General features: G+C 38.7%; 1 protein-coding gene across 3 annotated transcripts in view; it reads right to left on the bottom strand.

The window, feature by feature from the left end:
• The window catches only part of TENM3 (teneurin transmembrane protein 3), a 1574093-nt gene that overhangs the window by 394754 nt on the left and 1156173 nt on the right, over positions 1-23166 (bottom strand). For all 3 annotated transcript variants that reach the window (XM_057303360.1, XM_057303361.1, XM_057303359.1), the window contains one exon: positions 15113-15391. In XM_057303360.1, coding sequence (XP_057159343.1) covers positions 15113-15391 — 279 coding nt within the window. The remainder of the gene's footprint in view (positions 1-15112; positions 15392-23166) is intronic.

The raw sequence follows: 23166 nt of genomic DNA, 5'->3' as shown, positions 1-23166 counted from the left end.
TTTTATTCACCAATAAGCATTAAGGACTTCCTTGCTAGGCATGGCAAGGTATTTAAAAATTGTTTTTCCTGAATATCACTACTAAGCAAATATTCTAAACTTATATAATAAAATACCATAGAAATTCTTAGTGTTTCTTTAAATAAGACTCTTAGCACTGAAACGAATTTATTTTAGGAATCTGAAATGACTGAGTGATATAGATGGAATGTTAGTCAAAACAAAGATAACAAAACTTTGTAGGCAATAATGTATATTATATTAGTTCAAGGGTCATAGTTCCATTCTTCGTAGACAGAATACTTCTCAGAGACATGCACACAAGCAAAGGAAGCTTGGATTACGTTTGATTGATGCAAGTAATAAATCTAATTTTTCTTGCTACTTTAGGTGGTTTATTAGATTTTTATGCTTCGTATCATCACTCTGCTGGACCTGTTCTAACCCAACATGACTTCTCTCCCTTGAGGGAAATCCTCAAGAGAAAACTTTGCATTATTAGCTTTCTGATGTTAACCAAAGATAAAATACTGCAGATTTTAAAAATTATTTAATAAGAAGACAAAGTGTGAAGAAATTCAGACCCAAAGACACTGGGTGAATGGTCCAAGGTCAAGCAATGACTTAATTATGGAGCCAGAATAAGAAATCAGATGTCTGCACTTCTAATCAAGTGTCATTATCACTGCGCCTATGAAACTGTTGTCTAAATATAGTAGAATTACGTCTTAAACTAAGAAGTGTGAAATAAATTCAACCACACAGAAGCTCATGGTGACAAGGAAGACATTTACATTGGCAGGAGTTTTTTCCCTGTTCTTTGAAAAGTAGGTGATCTGAGGGACTGACACTCTACTGTTGTCTGGTACTGACAGATTCCACTCAAGAATAGGAGGTGTCTTACAGTGAGTTTTGGATTAAACAGTGGCTTTACATCTTGGCTTTGTTATTTAGTATCTGTGAGACCTTAGCAAGAAATCTGGATTCTCTAAGCATTAATTTTCTTTCCATGGTAAAACAGAGATAATATGACTAAACCAAGAGGGCGGTAGATTGAGTGTAACAGGTGCTCAATAAAAACCAAATTACCTATCTCTGTCTTTGCCTATATCCATGTCAAACTTCTACTCTGCCATGTGGATTCTCATATCATAATTTTTCTAAAGGACAATAACAACAACATTCATATCCCAAATCCTTAGCAATTATCATTGGAAATGTCACTGTTACAAAATTACTGTTTTTGAAATGCTTCTGTATAGTAATGGCACTTTCTATGGGAAGTTAAAGGATTTTGTAGAGAATACAAACTTCTCCATCAAGGAATAATTTCTGAATAGTGAAACCAGAGTTGGTTGGGGGGAGACGATTTTTGTGGCTGAAAATTTCTAATTAAAATAGAATAAGAAATGGATCTCATGGAACGGGTCACCCTAAACTCTCACCCTTTCTTCAGGAAAAGAAATCTTGCCTGACAGCTGTCAACTATCAATGAGCTATACATTCAGTACAAACTACCTGAAATATGGGGAAAGTGACCCAAACTCATGGGTATATATATATATATAGTGTCAATATTCTTATCCCTCAAACTACAAACTTTCACCTCCAAACAGATTCCTTTTCAGTAGTTTTTATCCTTTTAGAGATCAGTCTTGGAATAGACAGGTAAAAATATGGCAACACTTTAAAAAGAAATTGTAGTCTACGTTCCCCCTCTGATCCTTTGCGCCAATCTTTTACTATTTTGAGAGAAAATAATAAGTACGCTCAATGCAATAACGGTGAAACCAGGAAGTTGACATCTAGACCCTTCCAGATGCAAATGTGAACACTGAGAACTACTGGAATTTACACCTTTTGTCTTTCCAGCATGGAGGGGCCAACAGCCAAGCCTCAGGGCATCTGCTGTGCCTTTATCAAGCTATCTCCAGAACTCAACCATCCTGATTTACAATCTTTATCACAATTGAGACCCCAGGTGGAAGCAGGGTAAGGTTTACTATGAATAACTTTGCAGCTTTCTTCCTTGCATCATGCTGATACAGATCCCGCGCTTCTCCGGCAATTCCCATGGAAAAATGGATTAGTTGCAAAACTCTCATCATGGCTGTGATGAAGATAAACACATAATCAAGAGTACAGGAAATCTATTTCACGTCATGATTGTTTTGAGATCTGGCAGAAAGCAACTAAAATGTAGGGGGATAAACTATTCTCAGACTCTGCTCTTCAGTCGCTGAGCCTCTTTCTCTAGTAGCAAATCAGTGCACCTTGGTGGAACGTCATGGTGGGTTGTTCTTGTTGGATACTGAACAATAAGTGAATGTCCTGGTCTGAAAGATGACTCAGGAAATACGGAGAAATAACTATGAGTCTGAACTAGTTCTACTATTATTCACTGTCCATCTCGTTTTCTTTTTTTTTTTTTTTAAGATTTTATTTATTTATTCGACAGAGATAGAGACAGCCAGCGAGAGAGGGAACACAAGCAGGGGGAGTGGGAGAGGAAGAAGCAGGCTCATAGTGGAGGAGCCTGATGTGGGGCTCGATCCCATAACGCCAGGATCACGCCCTGAGCTGAAGGCAGACGCTTAACCGTTGTGCCACCCAGGCGCCCCCCATCTCGTTTTCTGATGAAACCACTTCATATTCCTTTAAATCCACATTTATTATAAGTTTTCAAGAACATCTTTTACGCACTGTTGACTATTTCCCAAACTGTAGCGTGAACTCTTCTGTACTAAAATTTTATATAATTTTCAGATGAAAGTCTCTTTTATTGATCTATGGCCTTTCCCCTTTTACAACGATAGCAACATTCTCCCTGGTTCTGTGCTCCCAAGCTGAGAGCCACGTGTGGCTCCTTATCTTTCTTTCTCACATTGCGAAGCCCCGTCTACAGCACTATAACTTGTTCCTTCCTCCCTGCTCACAATAAGCCCTTCCTGGTTCATATGGGATCCTGGCTCATCAGTTCCAAGTTCGCCTCCATCATGTCTCAACTCTGCTTTAGGACACGGGCTGGCCAGACACTACCCACAGCGACAAGCTTAGACCTTCAGCATGACATTTACAGTTCTTCATACACTGATTCCATTTCACTGTCAACTTTAATCTCCATAGCTTCCCCAGAGGATTTTTCTAGGTGGGGTGGCCTCCCTAGGATGCTACCATTATTTCCCCTTATTGCTTCCAAGCATTTCGTTAAGTTGTCCCAACTGTAAACAGGTACACTCTTCTGCTACACTTAAACATGTTTCGCCACTTTCCAAGTCCTGTTGAAATTCTAAAAATCCTGCAAAATCTTTCCTTTTCTGAGTTTTCACTGCTTTTCTCTTTCCAATGTGTAGTTTAGCAACGTAGTTCATCTAGCTGCTTTGCCTTCTAGTTGTTTCCTCTTTGTAAAGCCCCGTATCTCCAAGTCTGTAAGCTTGATGGCGAAAGATATATTTTTATTCCCCCCCAAATATCTCTCAAAATATTTGATATAAGGATGTTCACAAAATAGAATAAACCCTAACTTTTTACAGGATGAATGCTTGATTTTTTAATGAAATATAGATCTTAGTAACTGCTCGCGACATTATATATAACTTCCATAAGCCTGTTTCATTCTGTTTTTCTACTATTGCATTTTTTGCAATGCATAAAGGTTACACCCTATGCTGCTAGTAGCTAATTGTGTATTCCTGAGAATGTCTCTTTTTAGTTATTAGCATTCTAGATCTCTCAAAAAACTACAAACCTGAATTTAGAACCTAAAAGCTACTATTTATATAAGATATTTCATAAATCTTTTCCTATTTCATTGCAAAGATTTAATGGCACAATTTTTTATTGATGTCTCATTGCCAAAATTTAGTATAGTAGGATATGTTTATTAGACATTATGAAGTATCCCCTAATTCAATTAAATGACACTAAGAAAAATGAATTGTGTGAAGAAAATAATTTTAAATCCCTATACCACAGGCTATATTAACAAAATTTAGATAGATTAAATGTAAATAAAATGAAAGAAATATTTTTTAAAAGAAGAAAATATAAATGATAATTTGCTCTAGGGATAAAATCACCATTTCTAACCAAACAAAAAAAAGGCCACAAGTAAATAATAGAATGGACTATATTTAAAAAGTTTTCTTAAAAATTTCTTTACATAAGTAATCTCTTAAAGTCAAACAAAGGAAAGTATCTGCAAAAGATTAAGATCTAAATATTTCAAAAGACACAAAGCATTATTAAGATTCTTATTATATGAAAGCACTTGCAATTCAAGAAGAAAAAAATATGGTATCTGTGTATCTCTATCTTCTGCATCTTTTCCATCAGGCTAAGGATTGATGAAAAGGGATTTACCTCCTACTGCTACCATCACTTTCTTAAAGATTTTAATTTATTTAATAAGGAGGCAGAGACTTGGTAGAAATCTGCATATGGAGCAGATGCAGATTTTCTTGGCACCTAGACTCTCTAATGAAGAGTGCGCAGCCACTTAAGCAAGGCAGTGTCCTGCTAGACCGGAGGAAATTACGTTGGATACATGAAGTTCGCACCTCTATTCATCACTACCGTGCAGCTCTCTGTACGTCTACGGGCAGAAAGTCTGCATGTAAGGAGATGACTATACGTATCAGGTCCTCTTACAACCACTACATGGATACAAGGGAGAAAAAGCAGCGTCCGTGTCCCAATGTCCTTGAATTCCACTGTCCCTTCATTTTTCTTACATCCCAGAAAACCCATTTCTTCATTTACCCCAAAAGAATGATGGACAACGGACAGGAGTTGGCAATTCACAAAAGAAGAAATACGAACCGTACGCACACATACATGAAAATATATTCAACCTATCAATCATAGGAACATAAATTACAACAACAGTAAGACTATGTTTTATCCATCCAGTTAACAAAATTTTAAAGCCTGGCAACATTTGCTGTCAATGGCTTGTGGAAAAAGACACTTTTTTGTACTGCTGGTGGGAGTGTAAATTGATACACATTTTTTTGCAGGGCACTTTGACAGGGTATATCAAAAGCTTTAAATTGTATGTACCCTTTGGCTCTGATGTTCCACTTCCAAGAATTTATCCTAAGGTAATAACAGAATTAGGGGAAAGGATTTAGCTACTAGGATGGTTACTACAACACAATTTATAATAGTAAAAATTCAAACAACCTACATGTCCAAAAGTAGTGGATATGTTAAACAAATTATGATAAAGCACAGCATGGAGAAATATGTTGTGGAAGAATGTCTGATAACATGGGGAAGCTCAGGTCAAAACATACACTGCAATTTTAATTTTTAAAAAATAAACACACAGAAAAGATTAAAAGCGTAAATGCCAAAATAGAAACCAGTAAATACTATTCATTTGCTTCTCTGCGTTGTCCAATGAACATGTAACGCTAAACAGTTAAAATAGATACATTAAAGCCACGAATTTAAACACTCATATTTTATATTTAAGTTTGTTTGATCTAAAGTTCTATTTTTATCACGTCCATTGTAACCTATCATTTTACTTGGATTATTGAGACAGTACAATACAAACAATGATTGAAAGCTTAAAAAATTCTAATGATTATCTGAATGCTTCAGCTGTTTAAACAGGCTCATTGAAACAACAAATAAGCACCTATAAGCACAGCTTGTACCCTGCAGTCTATACACTGGTACTGCAGCCACAGTAAATGAGACACAGTCCATTATAAGGGCATGTTTTCTCCTTGTTTTCTGCAGCAACTGACATTTCATCCAAGCACTTTCAAATCCCCTAGGAATCTACAGCTGCTTTATGTCAAAAATTTAAGATCTCTCTTTGTGAACTTTAATACCCCTATAAAAACCAGTTGGAAGGGCAAGCCAATTTCCTACTGATTGCTTTGATATTAACCAATTAAAGGCAAATCAATTTATTCACTTTAGTCTGAATAATCATTTCACAGAGTCACCATTTTCCAAACTGCAATATGCAGGTAACGACGACCATTCTGGCTTTTTACAGTGTGTTTCTATTTCTCTTGGACATATCACTTGTGATATGGTTTTCTGCCCCTCCCCTTTGTGGTTTTTTTTTTTTTCTTTAATGTTTGATAGGGCCTCGACAGTATTCACTAAGAATCAAATCTGATCATATAATTTTATGTTCATAAACATGCATTTTGTTTTTAAGCAAAGGACAGGATAAGGAAAAGAAAGAAGTTACCTTCGCATCTGGAGGAGTACTGAGAAAAGTCCTGTTAGTTCAGGTTCCAAAGTCAACAACTAACTCTTTTCCATAGGACTCTGGATGTGCTTTTTAAAAAAAAATTTTTATTTATTTTTTACAGTTTTATAGAACTATTTGAAATAAAATATCAATTTTGAATAAGAATGTACTTTTCCCCCAAACTGTTGATGACATGGACTTTCAATTCCACCCAATATCATCAACTTGTACTACACGGACTTACTATTTGGTATGATTTCAATCAATATAGATAGAATTTTACCTTTTTAAAGTATAGCCTTTCTAAAACAAACGCTAAAATTATTATGCACACAAATTTTTAAGATGAAAAGTATCTTAAGTGGTAGAAAGTTTTGAGGGATTCACAGTTACAGACTATGAATGTTCCCTAATCTCTTCTCCTTTCCCCTTCTTGTTCCTGGATGGCTCCTTCCTTTTCCTTATAAAGATGCTGAAATGTCCAATATAAACATAGCCCTGTCCCTGTTTGTCTCAGGAGTTACCAGCCTGCCTACCTCCCTCCTGCCTTAGTTTGGCTCTGGAAAGAATAATCTATTCCTGCTGCTGCCATATTTTTAGGTTTCTGTTCATCTCTCCACCCACTGCAATTGACCCCCATGCCTCCCATTCCAAAATGAATAACCTCCCGGGCAATCCAAAAAGTATCTCTGTATTTAACTTACTAGACTTTTGGAAGTTTAGACTCTGCTTCCTATGACCTATATCTCTTGTCTCCTGTGAACTGATTGTGCTGATTTTCTTTTTGTCCCTATAGAAGGTCCCCTTTGTTTCTTTCATTGGTACTTATTTTACACCCTTATGTTAAATATTGGTGAACTCAGGATTTTACCCTCAGTGCTCATCTTGACTCATTCTATTTGGTTTTGGGGAGAGTTTTACTTCTGCCCCCATGGCTTTAATTGCAATCATACAGATCATACGGTAAATGTTTTTAAACAAAATCTATTTGAATTTTTTTATCTAACATACATAATTGCTTAATAATTATTGAACTTTGATGTCCCACAGACACCCTAAATACAACCTACCAATGTCTGAATTACTAATTCTATCACAAATCCCAAACTTGAAGTATACCATCACTGGGTTATACCATTCTTCCATGTTTAGAGGGTCTTTTAAAATGTCTTCCTCTTCCCTAACCCCAATGGGATGAAGAAATCATCAACTCTTGATTCTTTCTATTTGAATCAGTCCTCCTCTCCTCCCTAGTTCTTGGCTTAAACCTTAATATTTTTTCATTCTGATCCTGATAATACTATCTGATTGGCCCATCTGCTTTTGAGTTTGGCCTGCAAGTGCACTGCGTCTCTGCTCGGCAAACAAGGTAGCTCCAGGCTCAGGCACGGGGTGAGGTAAGCGCAGAGATACAAGGGCGAGCACAGCCATGCCCTACAGCATTTACTCCCTGTGGGAGAGACAGTCGACATTCTGTGCTGCTTTCAGAATGTTCTGGAGTATGTAAATAAGACTGCAATATTACTCTGCATAAAAGTGCTTCAGAGCCTCTCCATTACCTCCAGGAAAATGTACAGATTTCTTAGCATGGCCATGTGGCCCTTTGCAATATGGTCTGAGGCTGCTTATACCGCCTCAAATCATCACTCACCTACCCACATCCCGTGTTCCAGGTACCAAACAGCTCACGGCTCTCAAAGGCATCCCCACAGACTTTACACTTTCTCCTTTGCTGCTCTGTCTACATCTTGAATTTCTATACATCCTTTAAGCCCCTGTTTCAATGCCACCTCTTTCTTCCTTTGTGGGACACCCTCTCCTCTCCTGCCCCCAGTCTCTGTTGGCAACAATCTGCTCCGTGCCGACACTGACTTTGCATATTGTGTTGTAATACCATTTACCACATTAAAATCCAATTGCAGTGTCCACTTGCCTGTTTGCCCAACTAGCCTGTGAATGTCTAGAAGTCAGGGACTACATCTTACTCATTTTGTTTATTATTCATTGAATGAAGATGTAGTTGATATACTAAATAAGAAATCAATTCAAAAAGTCACATCGAAACTTTATTCACTTTTCAGTTTCTATGTGATGATATTTAAAGGCAAGGTATTACTCATAAGATGTTTTAATTGTCCTTTTCTCAAGCTTGTATGCATTTGTTTGAATTTTCATCTGCATTTTAAAAGGTTTTACATTTGGTTTATGTACAGTCTATTCATTATGGAAAACTATCCCAAATCCACCGATAAATATAAAAAAATTTCAATATAGTAAACCATTGTTCAAACTACTCGGTAAATAATGTGTAAGATTTTCACATTTATGCTTGTATGTGTGTATAGTGTTAATAAACTGAATAATTATGACTTGAGAAGAATATTCTTTAAATAGCACCCCCCCAAAAAAACCCAACAAAACCCCACCAGTTAGTTTCTCTTCAAACACTTGAATACCCCCAGAATGGCAAATACACTAAGGTTCTGTGGCTCTAACACTTAATTTTTCTATTTCAGTGATAATTACATCAATAAACCTGACTCAGCATTCGCTGCTGTTCAATTCATTAATTAAAACAATTTTACTGCTACCACTGTGATTTTTCAAGGATATCAAAAACACATTCAAAAATCAAAATAGCATACATCATCAGTTTTGATATGTGCATGGTATGCTTTACTTTGATTTCAGCTCTACAATTAAGAGAACATTTAGAATATAAAGAGAGAGAGCACATACTCCATATACTTTGAACAAAAATACTTAGAACACAAATAGAATTTTGTAGAAATGGCAATATTCATGTGAGGAGTAGCAAACTGCCAAGAGGTTCCAGAAATCCTCTTAGAATGGGAAATATAAATGCATATAAATACTTAAGTGATAACAACAAAGGCAGTGGACTTTATAGTCTTCTTAATTCTAGTTTCATAATGGTACATTAAAAAATTATTTAAATCATAGTTTACTGTGCTTGAGTGACTTGTAATGTATCCATGAAATAAATAGGTTTCATTCTCAAATGACATATGGAAGCTTTTGTTAAGAGAATGACAAGTCGCTATTAAACCATAAATGTATACATAGCAAGGCAATGTAATTATTTTTATATATTAGAAACTATTTGTATTGTGCAAAGCAGCACTCTAATTCTGAGCTCGATTTAGTAAGCATCCAACATCTTACTTTTGCTGTTTCTGACATCCCAGAGCACCTAAAACATAAAATATAATTTATAACAGGAGAGCACGCCAGAAGTGACCATTACATGCCAGAAGAGAGCCCATAATGGAATTTATATACGTTAGAGTTTAGCATGTGTAATAGAATCTCATAATATTAGAATAACACTGAAGGATCATTTATTTCTTGAAGCAACGGAATTCCTTCTTAATTCCCATAATCAATTCCCAAGTAGGCTGAAGGGTTCATGGATAAAGTTGAAGGAATGGAATTAAGGCAGGCAAAATAATACACCTCTCTTCAAATGATCTTCAGAAAACTCAAATAGCCTCTTTGTGAAAAGAACCGGGAGACAAATACCTGTGTCGTTGCTGGAAGCATCACAATTACGTGACGTAATGGGATACCCCAATGCCACTCAAGAGTTTCTCCCCAACTACTCTAGGATTTAACTGGAAACAGAATAGCTGCACCTCTCTCACCCACGTGCGGTCTCTCAGGAGGAGCAGAAGGGGCGCTGCCCACTCCTTCAGAGAGCATACTCTGCCTGACATGGCCATTTGGAGTGCAAAACAGCGAAACGTCTTCTGTTGAGAGAGTGGTTTAAACGTTATCCCTGCAATAGTTCGTCAAAGTATCTTTTTCCTTTTAAAGTATATTAACTCAACTTTGAGACTTTATCTATCTATACAGAAGGTAGACTTTAAAAATAGTATTTCAAAGGACAAGTAAATTGGCTCCTTGAAATGTTTTCGCTGGACAAAGCAAGTATCTATTACACTTAAAAATACTGCCCTTTTTGTACCCTCTTTGTCTGCCAAATTAGCCCTTAATACTGTAGTATCACGCACACTTAGCGTGGCATTAGTGGGGTCCTACAACAGGTATACTGCTAAGACCCCAGGTGAGAAAGAAAGTCTTCCAGCAATGATTTATTTTATCGTGTGACCTGATGAGCATCAGTTAAACTGCCTTTTAATTGACTGGCTGTCTAAGTAACATGCCTTTGAGGGAAACACTACTTTTGAAATTTCCTTTGGCCAGGAGGGGAAGGAGCATGCTAAAGTCTTTGAAGTCTACAGCCATCAGACTAATTATCAGCACCATTCAATGTACATTCATTTAATTACAGTAAATTAAAAAGGATGTGGGGTTTGGGAGAAAAATAAAAGAGTCGATAAATGGTGACAGAAATTCCAGACTATGCAAATTATCAGTGCTTTTTCTGGAGATCACTAGCTCCCTCTCATCTTGCCCCCTGTGTAAAACTAACGCAGATAGAGAGAGTAAAAAGGGGTGGGGGGTGGGAAGGAGAGAGATGTGCTGTGGGCCAAAACTATGTAGGTACTTGATATTGTTTATCTAACTGAATCTTCATGGCCACTTACAAAGGAGATGTGATTTTCCACTTTTTACGGATGATAAGAGCACACACTTATTTGCAGTTACTAGGTTCCAGGCACTGTTCAAAGCACATTATATATCTGAACTCATTTCATCCTCACAATGACCCTATAAGGACTGTATACCATTTACTATTTCTCTATTCTACCCTTGTGGATACTGCAGCACAGGAAGGTTTAGTAACTTGCCCAAGGTCACACAGGAGGTGGTGGGACCAAATCAAACCCAGGTAATCTGCTCCCTACAACATGTTCTCAACTACTGCCCTCAGTAGGGCTCTCGAGTTCTGGGATCGCCATAAGGCAGAAGGAGAGTGCCGGCTCTTCCTGGTCTGTCCAACTTCAAAGGTCATGGCTTTCCGAGGGGCATAAGAGATTGTGCGGACAGGGAGAGGGGTCAAGATGAGGCCCCTCAGCAGGGGACCACGTAGCTCTCTGGGACTACCGTACACCTGACAAAGTAGCAAGGAGAATGGAAAAGTTGGGAACTCGAGCTCTGGGTGATTCAGGAGCCAACAGCCTTCGTGGTTGAATGAGAAGACCTAACCCCTGACCCCGGTGATTCTAAATCCGGGCACCTCTCATGATACCGTGCCGCTGGATGACAAAGGATGTTAATATGTTTTGGCTTCTTCTGGGAGACGATGCACAAACAAACATTTTTAAAGCTTAAATGTTGATGTCTTGGGGAAAAAAAAGTCCTTTGTTTCTGACATTTACATAGACAGTTGGAATTGAGATCAGATGACTTCCAAAGCTGCAGAGCAGAAATTCAGCCAGGGGTCTTTTAACGATATGCCAGAGACAGGAAAGACGCTTAGAACAATCCAGAGCATACTGGTAATTCTACCTTTGATGAGGGTGGCTCATCGCGGTTATAGCATAACCTCCAACAGCTTACCAGAACTCCTGCTTACCGGGTGGCCACAAACCACTGCCGCTGGTGCACGGCCGCCGACTGAGAGTGACCACGACAACCACAGCAAGCACTGTGTCAAGAAGGGACATCTCCCACATCCTGACCTCGGAACAACATGAACATTTGGAATCCCATACAAAACTCAATAGACTGGAAACATTTTTTCCTCAAAATGCTTCTTAACTTCAACTCCCCATGGTTGGTGAAGAGTTAGTTTTGCAAAAGAATAAATTTTATCACTTGTTTTGAGTCTCTGCTAACACAGAGACGTGTGACATGGTCCGAATGTTCTTTTACTCCGGTGGGATGCTCGGGCCATCAAAATTTCATTAGCCTCACAGCAGCGCTAGTGCCTTCTGAACTTGAACTGTTGGCCTCTTTATCAATAAATACATGAAACCTAATCCCTTTTAGTGACTAAACTCTTCTTTGAAGTTCTAACTAGAACATCGGGCGCTCGGCTTGCATAATTTTACAAATGTTGAATAACATTCTTTTTCTGGGGGAAACAGCCTTATTCACAGTTATTTCAAATGATGAAAACAGTCAACGAGAACTCCCATGCTAAACCGGATGAAAACAAGTCAGTGTCTGGTTCCTAAATTAGTTTCATTTTGGTGAGTTATATCACACATGTCCTACTTGTTTCGACCTAGAGGGATATAATAGAACTTCCAAGGACCGATCTGAGGCTGCTACGACAATGAACGATATTAGACAATTAAACTAATGACAGGCAAAGGAAAATATCACTGGGAAATCAATAGTCTTTCAAACTTAGAGCAATGAAAAATAACTGAGGGTAGAATTGACTTATTTTAGTAATTTATATTAGAAATATTTGACTAGAAGTAGTAATAGTAAAAATGCATAATAGTTTTGATGTTATTGCTTAGAAGACCATATGTAGGATTACAAAGTTTAGTTTTTCCTATAACCCAGCTGAAGAAAAACAACCATAGCTTTTATATCAGAAAAAAAATCCTCAATGCTCTTGTTTCATGCCACAATTCAAAAGGTCTGCTAAGTATCTCAGAAAATTACGCCTTCCCACCTCCTAATGCAATTATTTTCTATCAATGGAATCTCGCTCGTTCTGACTAATCACTGAATATTCAGAACAAATAAACTAATCTGAAATGTTCCTACAGACGTACATATTAAATCCACGCAATAGCCAATGTTCATTAAGAGGCCATATCTATTTTATTTCCTCCTTTGTTTGCTTCCCTTAGCTGACCTCATTGGGAGTTCCTGGACCATCAAAATGTTTTTTTAAAAAACAACCTCAGCCAAACCTTGGGGAAAAGAGTAAACACAAGTTTAAGTCATCACTTGCCCAGCTCAACAAACATTGTTTTTGACACTTTATACTCTTAACTTGGCTGACCTGTTTACTCTCAACAAATGCTACCAAATGTTCTGAATTTCAAGGCAAGCCCCTTGACACCCTCTTCTTGTCTCTCTTCATCCTGCTTCATAACCACCACCTGGTGCAAGGAAGGAGCGCACCTTTCCTTGCCTTGACATCACTCTATGAACAAGGTCTATGAAATCCTGGGGGAAGCACGTTCCTCCTCTAGGTAATGACAATCCACACAAATGGGGAGGGCCAGTGGTGGGAGAAACTCAGTCTTCCTTTCCTCCTCCCTACCAGTTGGGTATTTTATACTGCTAACTCAAAGTTGACAATTTGGTAAGTTTTAGATTTTCCTAAAAAAAAAAAAAAAAAAAAAAAAAAAAGGCCTGTGTTGGGACATTCACTGTGGGATAGCTTCAGCAGATATAGAACTTTAAAAATCATTACATTAATTTACGTTTTACCATTACAGATACAATAACAGGATACATTCATTGTCAGGGAGGAGAAAGAGATGCTACAAAAGTTGCCCCGATGTGAGAAAATATTTAACGGATACGGGTATGGATATGACGCAGAGAATCAGAACCGAATGCCTTATCTTGCTGCGTTCAACTCTTTTCTATATCTACCATAAATTTTATCATGTATTTTAGGGAAATTAAATACCAAGCACTACATTTGAATATAACTATTGTACCTGACGATTCGAGTAGAGGGGAAACAAAGCAGATACCAAATCTTATGCATTGTAAGGTTAGCAATTTCTGAATCCACAATGAAAACTGATACAAATACAGGTTTTACAGAGGTGAATGGATTAGCTCAGGGAAATGCTGGCAACCTGATTCAAAGACTCATTTTGTCAGAAAGAACTGTCCTTGTTTCCTGTTTGGGGATGGAATAAAGCCAGCCTCCACCAAGACCTGACACTTGAAAAATGAATACATCGGGCGCATATTATTAATTGATCTTGACTTTGGTTTAGTGCACTAACGTATTCTACGTAAGAGAAGACCCTGTTTTAGTTGGTTTAAATTAGACTTTTTTTCATGACTAGAAAGGAAATGGGTAATAAATAGTGGGAAGCAATAGGTACCACTTCATACTGTGACTTAGCTAAAACTGAGAGCTGAATAGACCTGCTTTCCTATTGCAAAGCAAAGCTGACAAAGTTGCTCAATAAATACTACAAATGAAATACCGTTGGTAAAACAACCATCTCTCTTTTCAAATGTCAATTTGACTAAAAATTAAGTTTCCTTTGAAATCTGTTATTGCATGTAAATGAACTGTTTTTATCATCCTGCATTAGCTGTAAGAAAAAAGTCCCAATAATTTATAAAGATACCTTTCTTACAATATGCAAAGCTGCTATCTGGATATCCTAAAATCTGATTTTTGTGTGTAGACTTAATTGCATAATAATGCAGTCCCCAAAGCACATCGAAAACCGTACTCTCCCTCCTTACCAAACTTTCATTGGCTCTCATCAACTAGTAAGTTTAAAGCATGATCAAATTTGTTCTTCAATCACTTGAGCCCTGTTAATAAACTATTCTGTGTGCTCACTCATCCATTCTAAGATTCTGCAACTTCTTTGAGATATCTTCAAGAGGAATCTACAAAGACATCTTTGATTATAAGCTGGCTCTGGGGTAAACGTTATCACCACTGGCTTTGCTACTCCACAGAGGATACCCGGTGACATGGTCCCAGGTAAGTCAAAACTAATCTTTTTTTTTTTTCTGTACATAATTAAACTGTTTTTCAAAACTATAGCTAACACATCATAGACCACTTGCATAATTTAACAATCTGATATTGATTTTTTTCCAGGAAAAAATAAATGCATGATTCAAGGACATTTGAGTTCTAGAGTGCATTAAAACGAAAAGAGAGGAAGAAGAAGAAAGAGAAGGAAGAAGGGGAGGAGAGAAGAAAGGAAGAGAAGCATCCCCCACAGTCAACTAGAACAGACAGAAGCACTGAAGGCCAACATGATAGAGCAAAAAAATGGCACTTACCATTCTCACTGTCCGACTTGTTCTCGTGCTCCGTATCTGTCAGGGTGAGGGCTGAGTTGGACCGACTTGACAGGCAGGAGCTGCGGCCTGATTTGACCCCCCTGCCCCAAAGTCTCATGGCATGCTCTGGGGACATCACTGCTTCATTTTCAGTATCAGCATCTGACCCTGCACTGATAGAGTAACCTCTGTGGGGGAGCCCCATTTCCGCACAAAATGCCAGTCCTCTTCGAGTTGCTGGTTCACAAACTCCTAACTGCCTTAGGGTAAAATTCTGTCCTAATTAGGGGGAAAAAAAGATAACAACTAGTGAGTATATGTTTCCTTTTCTTCTTCTTCTTCTTTTTCTTTTCTTTCTTTCTTTCTTTCTTTCTTTCTTTCTTTCTTTCTTTCTTTCTTTCTTTCTTTCTTTCTTTCAAAGACATCTCTCTAAAATAAACACCCAAGCATTTCCGGTTTTCTAGTTATTGGCACCAGGTGTTTACATTAGCATTGAGTGGCATATGGTCAAGTGGGTGCAATTAGGAGAGGCTGGGTGGGTCTCCTCTGATGATTTCCCACACACCCCCACTCAGAGCTCCTCCGTCAGCCACTTAAGCCCATAAGCACCTCAAGAGAGAGGGGCAAGCCAAGGAGCGCAGACCATGACAACTCAACTCAGAGAAAGGACTAGTTATCAATGATAGAATTTTGTTTAGCCACTTGTGAAGCAATGGAAATTGTCAGTTATTTCCTGGGTCTTGACTCTAGTCCTCAATGATGGGATTTTTCCCACCCAGATGTCATTCCCTTGGAAGAGAAAAGAGAGTAAGTTACTTGATAAATAGAAACAGGGGCTTGGTCAGTCTTTATTTACATCTTCCCACCTTAAGTTAGCTACTAGCATAAACATATACTGCACACGTGCGTGTGCGCACACGTGTACATTCACTAGGTTTTGGAGTGTAGCATCTTGAAAATTTGCAGACATCTGACTTTCTAGACATTCTGCTTTAACAAACACCTGGAAACATCTGTATTGATCAGAGTAAACCAATTTTTGCAAATAAAGTGCACTCTAAAAATAAAAGCAGGAGTAATATGTATTTAAAAATTAATGACAAAATCAAATTCCCTGAAAAATAAATGCCTGTGAACCCTACAGGCCTTTACTAATAAATTGGAGCATAATAAAACTCACGGCCAGGCAATAACTACAAGCAAAAGTGTTTAAATTAGGTGACACTTGAAAACGACTCCTCTTATTAATGACTTTGCCAATCGTGTGTTTATTCTTGAAATTTCACATATGTTTGATGATAGTATGGCTGAGAAGAGAGAGAAATATGCTTGCTTGTATGATGCAGATACATGGCTCTTCCGTCTTGCCTCTTGTTGGCATGATGGGGTCTGAGATTTGGGTACCGACCAGAATCAAAGTACACGTAAAGAATGACAGTACACAAAGACTGACTTACATGCTGCCGCATGCCTCTAAGAACACGAAGCATTTATATCACTCACAGTTTTCATTTTCCTACTTCTGTCTCTTCAATCTACGAACACTTTAAAGTTAATTGGCTGCTGTGAGAAGTAACGTACATTATGTTTTTTAAAAAGAGGGTGTCATAAATTATTTGTGATAAAATAGTAACATGTGGAACCTTCTAGGAAAGGAGTCAAACATAATGCACGATATAGTATATATTTGGTTGTAAAGATATCAGTAGCCTCAGCACATTTGAACCAGTGTGGTTAATTGCTTTATTGCGGTGGTCCTATCAGAAGCTGGAATCAGGTTTATCTTGGCCAGACTTCCAAATGGGTTCTGACAATGACACTCATAAATAATGAAAATCAGTTGCTACAATTAGCTACAAATCAAACTGCTTATCAGAGAGATTTGAATAAGTATCTGAACCAAAAAACATGTCAGAAGAAAGAAAGAAGAAAAGGAAAAAAGAGCCCATGCAACAGTGAAAAAGTGGGCAAGTTTGGTGAATTAAGGCACCGTCTTGTCAGTAGTTTTTCAATAATTAGTGCAGCTTGTACTTAAGGAAGTAAATCCCGAAAAGGTCAATGTCATGGACAGTTAATGGAACAGTGGCAGAAGACCTTCCCCACTGTTACTTATACATCACATTTTAAATGGGGAGGGGGGAGGAGCCGAAAGCAGTTTGTACCATTAAACATGTTGATTTTTCAAAATAAGAATACTAAACAATTTTTAAGGGACGAAAATGGATGGTAAGACCCCCTGCATTCTTCCTCTACTTCGGGAGGTGCTCGTTGGAGAATAAAAATAAGAGAGAGGTTAAAGGCAGTTAAAAACTCCTTCCTAATCTCTGCAATGCAACTGAAAACATTTTCCACATTATTGACTTTTCACACTGTTAACATCTTGATGCAAAAATCTATGAGATGAAGAAAAGCAGAAAGCTATCTTTAGTAGTTGTTATCCAGGTATGTAAACACAGTGCACTTTGCAAATTAATATCCAAGGCACCATCCCTGTGAACCAATATGTGTATCCTGAACTCCTTCCACATCTGACTGTCTGAAATCAATGTCTCCCAATAATTCAAAACTCTTACAGGCTCCTTCTGAAATGCAAGTTGGAAAGCGAGCACAAGCAGAGGAGAGCCTCGGTTAGGCTGCCTTCCTGAATTAAAAAGTTTGCTTGCGTTTCCTCTAGGAAAGAACATTAAACCTGACCTCCAGCAGATCGATGGTTAAGCCACTCACTAGCTCTGTTCAAGTCACTTTACTTTTCTACTTTTTTCATCTTTCAGGGCTCTGGTGACTGGGTTTAAGAGATGCTCTCTGTAAATGTGACTACCATAAAGCACGGCTAAATGAGAACGGCTTAAAAAATAAACACCTGGACAAATGTAATGAACAATCATAGAGAAATGTATAATTTGACGATGAGGAGAGGACCATTTCCAAATAATTTGAGGACAGCCCCTCCACCACCACCGTTGACTTTTCCTTTTCCTTTATTCAAAAAATATCTCTAGCCCAGACCTGCCCCAGAGCTTCAGGCTCTATTGGTGTCGATTCACCTCTTGGGTTAAGGGTTCTTGCGTGTGGGATCCCTTGTTTTAATGCAAACACCCCTGGGGAGATCTAGCGATCAAACGTGAATAAATTAGTTCTAGCGGGTTATTTCCCCGGCAATCTACCAGTGCTAGCAAGATGGGCCATACTTATGGAAAACATACGCAGTTTCGACAAATGGAGGGAAGATGGAGAGAAGAAAGGTTTCTGACTCCGGGAAGAGAGACAGCGGTACAGGTATCATGGAAGTGGGAGGGTTGGGCTGGGTGAAGTTATTCGGGAGGGTTTTAGGGCAATGTAGAAAAGTGCAGAGAAAGGCAGAAGAGATGCTTCTGGAACCAGCTAAAAACTTGACCGTCTTGCTTTGGCTTCAAGAAACATGAAAGAGATAAAGCACACATTTATTGTTATTTTCCAGGGTTTCTTCAGATTGTGTTCTTTGCACTGGTTCTAACAATATGACCTTCATTTCCTTCTCTGCCTTTTAGAATCTTTACATTAATTCTGTTTGGTTGAAACTGGTGAAATACGTATTTCTCTCCTGCACATTGAATTTTGGTAACCTTGAGCAGCAGGGCCAACACAGAGTTTCCCACTACAATTTGAAGCAGTACCAAAACAGTAAATTGCAGGAAGAATAAAGTACACCTGATTAAAAGGCAAGGTTAGCTTAGATTAGATTAGGCATTTGTGTTTTATGACACTCATAAATTTGAAAATCTATTTTAAAAAAACTGAATAAACACAACGTAGGCAGGTTGTATCATTAAAAAAAAAAGGTCACATTTTGAGAAAGCGAGGGAAGGTTTGTGACAAAGTGGGCAGGGCCAGATAAGAACAAATGTTTCAGGTAAGGTCAGCACATAGCGAAGCTACCCCTTCAGTAAAAGAAGGGGATTGAAAAAAATGGCTTAGCTACTTGGCCTTTTTCTCACACTGCGTTTTTAACCCAGTCAGAGCAGGGAAGGATCTTTCAAAGCTGCAATGCCAAGTGATGTCACCAGTAAGGAAGACATCTGCTGTCCCTGTGTGAGTGAAAAGAAAGAGATTGTTCCATTGGGTGGTCCTGTTCCGAACTCACGATATTCTCTCCCCCTCCACAGTCGAGGTTTCCCTAATGCCTAGGTTTTGTTTTCTCTCTCTCTTCCTTGTTTGTTCTTTTTTGTTTTTTTAAACAGCTTTATTGAGACATAACTCATAAACCATATATTGTAGCCATTTAAAATGTGCAATTCAATGGTTTTCAGTATATGCCTTGTGGTGTGTAACTATCACCACAATCAGGTTTAGAACATGTTTATCACCCCCCCCCCAAAGAAACCTTGTACCCATTATCAGGCCCCCTTACCCACCTGTCCTCACCCCAGCCCTAGGCAAGCTCTCTGTCACTATAGATTTGTCTATTCTGAACATTTCAAGTAAAAGAGACCCTACAATATGTGGACTTTTGTGACTGGCTTCTTTCACTGAGCATAATGCTTTCAAGGTTCATTCATACTGTAGTATATATCAGTACTTCATTTTTATGGTCAAATACTATTCCATCGGATGGACTATCTCTAACAGGGAAAAACTCAGCATGTCTGATTCCACACTGCTTCTATTTCCCTTGCTGCCGCGACCTCTAGGTTAAAAACTTCTGCCTAGCCTGGCACGTAGGCATGTTACATCCAAGATTTACAAACACGGCTTTTTACCCAAAACCTACCCCTGAGGAGATCAAGAAGTAGCCAGAGTGGTCATCGTCCCAAGTCCTCAAGATTGAGAAATGATCCTAACTCAGGTGGGGCATTGAATCTGTGCCCCATAAGGTTAATGAGGTTAAAACTAGCAGAGCGTTTAAAGCTTGTTTTCCAGAGAACTGTTGCCCCTCATCGGTTATTGTGTCTTTCACACCCCACTAACCAACTCACTAGCTGTCCCTGCAGAAGCCTGCACTCAAAGTCAACTGGTCTGGTTCCAGCCTAGAAGAGGCAAGGCCATGCATTCCTCACCCAGGGCTCACTAGCCCAAGACCCCACTCAGCTTATACCGGCTCTCAGAGGGTGCCCACAGCCCCTTCTCCTTGTCCCAAGACAACCTCTGGAAGTCAGGGGCTGAATTCTGCCTCATTCTGATGTTAAGTCTCCGTTTCAAAATGAACACGGGATATATGTTACATCTATGTTTGCTCAATGCACACGCTCTTCCTACCTTCGTGGATAACCTTAAGTTTCCCCGCTGCCATTTTTCATCAATATGTATGTAATCTCAGCCCTTGTGATTATGAAAAACTTGCTCTGTCCCCCTTTGTGGAAGCGGATTTGAGCTCGCCCTCCCATCTCCTCCTCTGGCTGCCTCCCGAATAGACTGTTCGCTTGCTGCATACCCGACGTCTCCGTGTTTGGCTTTGCTGAGCATCGGGCAGATGGACTGGGGTTCAGCCACATATGCATTCATTGGTTAATGGACATTTGAGTTGTTTCTACTTTTCGGTTATTATTAAATGCTGCCACGTATATTCGTGCACAGGGTTTTGTCAAAAATGTCTTCGTGAGAGGCACTGCTGAGTCATATGGTAGCTCTATGTGTCACCTTTTGAGGACCTGCCAGGCTGTTTTCCACAATGGCTGTACCATTTTACATTCCCACCAGCAGTGCAGGAGGGGTCCCATTTCTGCATATTCTCCCCAGGACTTGTTATTGTCGGTAGACTCTTGTACCACACCGCGAGTGACTATATCACACTGCAAGTTTGCAATGGGGAATTGCAAAGTAGGACAGCGGTACTGAAATCTGGGGACAAACTAAGAATTGTTGTTCCTTTAAACAGTAGTAGATTCTGTGGGCCTGCTATGTGAATTCATTATAATTTTATGCTATTATTTTTTCCTTGCTTTCAATTATGCTGATTTATTCTTTGAAAATGATTTTCTATTAAAATGAAAACTGCTCTTTAGTTCAAAAGTCTACCTTTGAGACTAAAATCACCTGATCTTAAACATACATGTACAAATAATGATCCTTATGGCACTATTGCAAAAATTCAAATAATTGGAATGCTTACCAGAAAGGGAATGGCTGAATACATTATATATAGCCCATCTGATGGAACATTATGTGGCTAGCACAGTGAGTTTGAACCTATATCTTTGGATCTGGAGGGAAGCCCAATATATGTATATTTTAAGCAAAAAAACACAAGTTGCAGAATGGTGTGTACAGTCTGATTCCATTTCTGGAAACACAGAGAGAACCAACAGATTATGTGAGTGCTTATGGTTTTGAGCGTGAATGAAGGTGAGGAAGGCGAGAAAACTGTTGTGATGATCATTTAGAAGGGACTGCAAGTGAAGGAAATTAGTTATTTTCTCCACTTTACAATTTTGAATTTTTACTTTGCATGATAATTTCCTTAATTTAAAAAACATAATAAAGAAGAATTATAGGTTTTCTCCTCTTACAAAAACAAATATATTTTTTATTTGCTCTTTAATAGCTCCTATTCAATAATTAGAATTTTAACTTACTAGCTTCTCTTGGAGAAGCTGGGTTTTAAAAATCCTTCCTCGTTGACTGTAAAGATGTGAAGTTATGTAAGAAATATTGGAGCGATATTTGTCTCCCATTTCCTTTCTGCCCTTTCTTTCAACATACGAGGCTTTCCAAAAAGGAGAATACCCATCCATTTCTTCTATAATAACAACGCCCCAAACTGAGTTTGGGAAGTGGATAGAAGAATCAATATACACTCAAAAGACTGAAATAAAAAAACCCTGCAACTCTCTTTAAATATTTTCCTTGGTTGCTGTGAGTTTGGACGGATTACCCCTTCTCAGACACGGAGTGACGTTCCTCCAAGGGTAGAGAACACAAAACTACAAACTGGGCCAATATTTCTTACTTGATGCTTGCGGAATAATGTCACCGCCATCCTACCTGGAGTTCCCTCTTCTGCTGTGTTTGCAAAATGATAAGAAGATCACACAACAATAGAAATGTATGTCACTTTTCCCCTTTGAGACGGGATGCATATTTTATGGGACAGTCCAAATGCCTTCTTAAGCTAAATTTGTCACTGTTTGAACAGAACACCCATTCTTGAACATGCGGTAGAAATTTCAATGATGTGATACATCTATACTTATATGGCCCTACATAAAACTACATTTTAAGAATTAACTTTAAATCCCACATTAAATACCTTAACTGCCCCACCCCATGTCACGCTGTATGTAAAATGCAAATATAATGGCTTGCCCTCTTTATCTGTTAATGTGGTATTAGCATCCACCACCACAGACTGATGATCTTGAATTCGTAGAAGACAGAGAACAGGGCCAGTGTATGTCATAATTATAATCTGGTTTATTATTCAAAAGACGAGCCTAATGGACGCCATTGCAGGCTGCCCTGCCAGCATTCATCCTGGACTCGGCTGGGAGGGACACCTGTGTGCCAATGAGGACAGGAGTCGGAGGCGCCACAGTGAACTTGGTGAGGAGAGCGAGAAGGGAACACCCCAAGCAGGTGTGCAGGCAGAGAAAGCAGGGTTAGAATGAATGTCCCAGAGAATTCACATTTTCTTCAAGAGAAGATTTGTGAAGCTCCAGGGGACGGCAAACCCAGACACCGAATAAAAGGTTTGGTGTGAGCTCAAATCAGAAACATCGGGTTGCAAGTCTGCTGACATCTAAGTAAAGAGCATCTTCGTAAGCATGAATCGTGCAGCGTTTACATGCCCAACCACAAAAAATAGTGCCACTTTGATATAAGCGCCCATTTGTAATTAGAGAAATTACTTTGCAGCTAGTTTTTAGCAAAAGCATTTAGGAATGAATTTGCTTCTTATTTTCACATAGTAATTCTTTCTTCAGAACAATCCAAGACCCAGGGATGATAACGTGGCTCCCACCTACCTGCCGGTGTCTGAGTCAAACTGCAGTAGGTATTGGTAGAAATTTGCATATGGCCGGACGTGAAGCAGCAGGTGTTTAATAATTGCTACTGAACGCACCGGGGTGATTCGCAATGTG

The sequence above is a fragment of the Ursus arctos genome, unplaced genomic scaffold (assembly GCF_023065955.2).
Source record: "Ursus arctos isolate Adak ecotype North America unplaced genomic scaffold, UrsArc2.0 scaffold_27, whole genome shotgun sequence".
Classification (NCBI taxonomy): Eukaryota; Metazoa; Chordata; class Mammalia; order Carnivora; family Ursidae; genus Ursus; species Ursus arctos.
This window is presented reverse-complemented; position numbering and strand designations above follow the sequence as displayed.